This window comes from Physeter macrocephalus, chromosome 12 (assembly GCF_002837175.3).
Source record: "Physeter macrocephalus isolate SW-GA chromosome 12, ASM283717v5, whole genome shotgun sequence".
Lineage (NCBI taxonomy): Eukaryota > Metazoa > Chordata > Mammalia > Artiodactyla > Physeteridae > Physeter > Physeter macrocephalus.
In genome coordinates, this window is record NC_041225.1 from 84,565,128 (window position 1) to 84,569,814 (window position 4,687).

General features: G+C 47.6%; 1 protein-coding gene across 3 annotated transcripts in view; it reads left to right on the forward strand.

Annotated features, from left to right (window-relative positions):
• Positions 1-4,681, forward strand: part of MXD1 (MAX dimerization protein 1) — a 26,357-nt gene extending 21,676 nt beyond the window's left edge. Inside the window, exons 5-7 of one of the 3 annotated variants that reach the window (XR_008618914.1) lie at positions 548-707; positions 916-1,160; positions 2,276-4,681. Coding sequence is in view for 1 of the 3 variants with exons in the window: in XM_007113454.4 (XP_007113516.1) it covers positions 548-707; positions 916-1,103 (348 nt within the window). In the remaining 2 variants the exon portion in view is untranslated. Of the gene's footprint in view, positions 1-547; positions 708-915 lie in introns of all 3 variants that reach the window. The other 2 variants (XR_003682341.2, XM_007113454.4) reach the window with 2 other exon arrangements.
• The last annotated feature ends 6 nt before the right edge of the window (positions 4,682-4,687 follow it).

Sequence of the window (4,687 nt, forward strand, 5' to 3'; positions counted from 1 at the left end):
GCACAGGCTCCGGACGCGCAGGCTCAGCGGCCATGGCTCACGGGCCCAGCCGCTCTGCGGCATGCGGGATCCTCCCAGACCGGGGCGCGAACCCAGTTCCCCTGCATCGGCAGGCGGACGCGCAACCACTGCGCCACCAGGGAAGCCCTCGGAAAGTCTGTTTCTTAAGCGCCCATCACACGCAGTGCTCTAGCTCACGGAGTAGGTGTTTGGGGCGTCACCACAGACGAGGGAGACCAGGTTGGGTGTTCCTGCCACAGTCTTTCCACTATCACAGTTGAGGGGTGCTGGACGCTAGAGTGTCAGCTCACCCCGGAAGCCATGCGACAGTGCAGGTTCCAAAGTGTTGTCGATGCTGAAGAAGTTAGATGTAGACAGAAGTCACCGGCCAGGAAGCTTCCCGTCCCTGTGAGAAGCTTGACAAGGGACACAGCAAATGGCTTCTGAGGAAAACTGCCGTATTTCCCCGCAAGGCAGGGAGGTGCAGGGTCATTACCAATTTTGAAATCTGCCTGTGCCCTTCAACAACTACCCCTTTGACCTGCAGAAACTTGAAGACTGTGACAGAAAAGCCATTCACCAGATAGACCAGCTTCAGCGAGAGCAGCGACACCTGAAGAGGCAGCTGGAGCAGCTGGGCATCGAGAGGATACGGACGGACAGCACCGGTTCCACGGTCTCCTCGGAGCGCTCCGACTCCGACAGGGGTGAGCCCCCCTCCCCCCACCCCCACCAGCCCGCATCCTCAGGCCCCTCCCCAGCCGCCTGCCAGAGGCGGAGCCGAGGGCCGTGGCCTGCGGGGACAGGCGCCCTCTCCTGCAGCTGTTAGGCACCGCGGCCAAGGAGGGGCCCGGCCGAGACGCTTGGCCCTTCCGAAGCAGGCCTTCACCACGCTCTGTCTCGTCCTCCCCACAGAAGAGATCGACGTGGACGTCGAAAGCACAGACGATCTCACGGGCGACCTGGACTGGAGCAGCAGCAGCGTGAGCGACTCGGACGAGCGGGGAAGCATGCAGAGCCTGGGCAGTGACGAGGGCTACTCCAGCTCCAGCATCAAGAGAAGAAAGCTCCAGGACGGTCACAAGACGTGTCTTGGGCTCTAGGAGAGCGTGGTCGCTTCGGCTGCCGCCCAGATGGTCCTGCCCGTCGGCTCCGATTAGGTAGCGTATCGGACCTGCCCACATTTCCCTCGCACGTCAGCTTCCGTGTTCCACCGTCACCAAAAGCAGCTGTGCAAAAGTTGTCAAGGAAGTGCTTAGGAGTGTGGGTTTCTTTTTTTTGTTTCTTTTTCTTTTTCTTTTTCTTTTATCCCCGATCCACAACTTGAATGGGGTTGAGCGGGCCCCCGCGCCTGCTGGCGTAGGGTAGGCACACGCTGAGCCAGTCAGTGCAGCCTGGACACCTGAGGGCGTCACAGACCCCTTACTGCTCAGTCTGGGGTGGATGAATGCCACTCGTCCCTCTAAGAAGTTGGGGGACGCCGACCAGGATTGTGGGTTTCTGATTGCATCCTCTAGCTTCTCACTTTCGCTCCATAAAAATTCGTCTCTGACAGACTGTACATTCCAATCACTTTGAAACACCCAAGAATTCTTAGATGGGATAAGCACTTACTCACATCTAGGCAATTTCCCCCTCTTATTTACTGTCCCCGTGTAGTCTACGAGACCTTCCTTGAAGTTTTCTGGCTTCCTCTGTGACTTGCCTAGCGGAAATGTCCGTATGTGTCTTGTGCTTAGGAAACTGAAGGAAACAAACTTTTAAAGTTGAGATCCTGATCTCAGAACTCCAAAGTAAGCTTTGAAAGTGGGATTTAAGAGCACTTAACCATGGCCCTCACCGCCCGTGAGCAGGCAGGAATACCTCCAGAAAACACACACTTCACACACGTCCCGCGCCAACGTCCCCGACCCGCGTGTGGATGGCCGCAGTATTTCTCACTCTCCAACGGACCCCTTGCGAGCACGTCTTTGGGGTAGCACAGCTTATAAAAGTTCCAACGTCATTTGTTCTCACGAACAGAACGGTACAGTCTGTTTTTGTGCGCTGTCCTTGGGACCGCGCTGTGTCCTGCTCTCCCAAGGCACATTTCCCCTCCAAGTCGGTTATGCTCCTTGTCTCTGGAACATTTTTTTTTCCTACCTCAGAGATAAATGAGATCTCCATTTCCCACTTAACACAAACTGATTATGCCTCTTTTTTTTTGTTTTTGTTTTCTTCCCCAAATAAGTGACATTTGGTCCAATTCTAATCTATTTTCCTGTTTAACTTTCAGCAATAACTGAGCTTTGGCACTAGCTGAGCTAGTGTCCATCATCAGTGAAAGGAAAAGTCCACATTTCTGCTCTCTGTTGCAGGTGAACGGGAGGGGATGGTACAGTGTTACTACAATTCCTCTCCTTATTGATTATTTTTGGACACACCCAGAAACTTCTTTATGGAGGCTTTTGGGTTAATAGTTTTAAAGGCTGATTTTTCTTTTTGGTTATGATTTCTCCCTTAAGTGGTCTCCCACTTTGTAGCATTTTTATTTAAGCTAAAACAGAGCACATGTATATGTACATAAGACACATTAAATCTATAAATACTATTTATTCATTTTATATAAACTAATGTAATGGAAAATAAATTCTTATGACTGTGCTTTTATAGATGTTCTAGAAACTTTGTATGTAGGTATCTACAAAATTGGTTCATTTCCCCTTAATACTTTTGCATTCATAGTTTTGAGGTCTCGATGTTTTCAACCTCTGGTGAATCTTTTTCAATGAATTCGAACCATTTGTAAAACCTGTGACGCTGAAACAGAGCGTGTGTCACAAAGTGATGAGAACATTCCTAAATCCACAGCCGCACTGCAACTTAAGGGCTCCCTGGCTGAACCAGTAGCGGCGGCGCCTGTGCCCCCCGCTGGCCTGTGGTCTCCCCGGCCCCAGACTCACCTCCTCAGCGCCTCTTCCTTGCCCACGACTAAAAGTTCAAAGGCACTCCTCACGGAAGCTCATTCTGGACATGAAGAGCAGTCGAAACAAAGATTACTTTTGTGTTTATTTTTTCTTTTTATTGATTTCTTAATGTATTAAAATTTTTTAATTGGAAGTAGTGATTCCCAAATGATTCCAAAGTCATCTGTAATTCTTCTGTTTTTGTTTTGTTCTGATTTTCTCTCCATTTCAGCTTTGGGTGGGGGGAGGGGCAGGTGACACAAAGGATTTTTTTTGGGGGGGGGGAATCTTTTCCAATTACCAGCTGAAGATTTGCACTGAAATACAACTTGTATGCCTTTTGCATTTTTAAAGCCTGCTTCCTGAATTTAAGCAGAGTGATAGTGTTCAAAGAGCCAGCTCAGCCTGTAACATGTTTGAAAAAGATATACCTGCACTTTGAGGTCCCTTTCGAATGCCATTCGCTAGACCTCGCAAGCATTTTAATTGCTACATTCAAGCGCCTCACAAGTCCACGATGCTAGATCCTGTACAGCATCGAAAACTCAAGACTTTGGCAAAAGCTTGTGGGCTTGCGTTGGGGGAGGGGAGGGAGGGAACAAAACTTGTGTATTTGTTTGTTTAATTTAGAAATAAGGCATCTAAGAGATGCCATTATTTTCTGTGTTTTAATTGTTGTGCCTTTGAGTTAAACTGCATTTTTGTCTTTTGGTTGAAATATGAAATGTACTGTCCCAATATAAAATAGTGATTATTTGACCTTTGCACTGTTTGTCTGGTCCTTTTCAATTTGATGGCATATAAATGTGGAACTTAATAGATCTCTATATTTTTAATGCACTTGTGATAAACTGACACCAGGGTTAGACACGACTTTCAAATCTTGAGGTAGACCGAATGCTAGACAGGCCTCTCTCTAACCAAAACTGTAACCTTCAGGACCAGCAAACTCAGCCCCAGGCAGCTAACCCCCTTCCCTACGTGGCTGACCAGCCGCCCTGATGCGCCAATCTGTCGTGTCATTCACTGATCCACCAGCATAACTGTTAAGAGCTATACAGTCTTTTTGGTTCTGTTTTGTTGTTGTTGTTGTTTTGTTTTTTTAAGCAAAATGAAAAACCTTTCTATTAGGGTTGTTGCGGGGAGGGGACGGGCAAAGATATAAGCCCCAGCCTTTAAGACTTTGACTATTGTACGTAAATACAGATGTGTGTAAATATAGGCACATGCATATTTTTATGTGAAAACTGGTTTTAAGAAACTAAAAACAAGTCTACACTCTTATTGATACCATTGCAGTGCAAATGGGAAAGTAAAGAGTATGTAGTGCAGTTTAATTTCATGCAGTGAGAAAATATATGTGTGCTTCTGTTAACATCCCAGAAAACCTAGCTTTCCATGCCTGTTGGCTTAGAATGGCGGGCAGGCACCCAGGGTATATTTGTTTTCTTTTGCTAAGCAGAGATCTGGAATTCAAGGTGCTGATAGCGACCATGGCTCCTTTCTGTAGTCACAGATCTAATGCTAGTGATTCAGTGTCACCTTTTTGAGCAGGGCCTACATTTTTCTTCCTGTCAACCCAAAACGAAAATAATTTCGGTGTCGATTCAGAATTGAGCACTAAGAAGGCCCTGACCCTGCAATCGGCCGCTTGAGTGGTTTGAGGGTTTTTTTTTTTTTAAAGTGGGCATTCTCCTTTAACCTCTACTTTTTTCAAAAGAAACAAAGGGCCCTTACCTGGG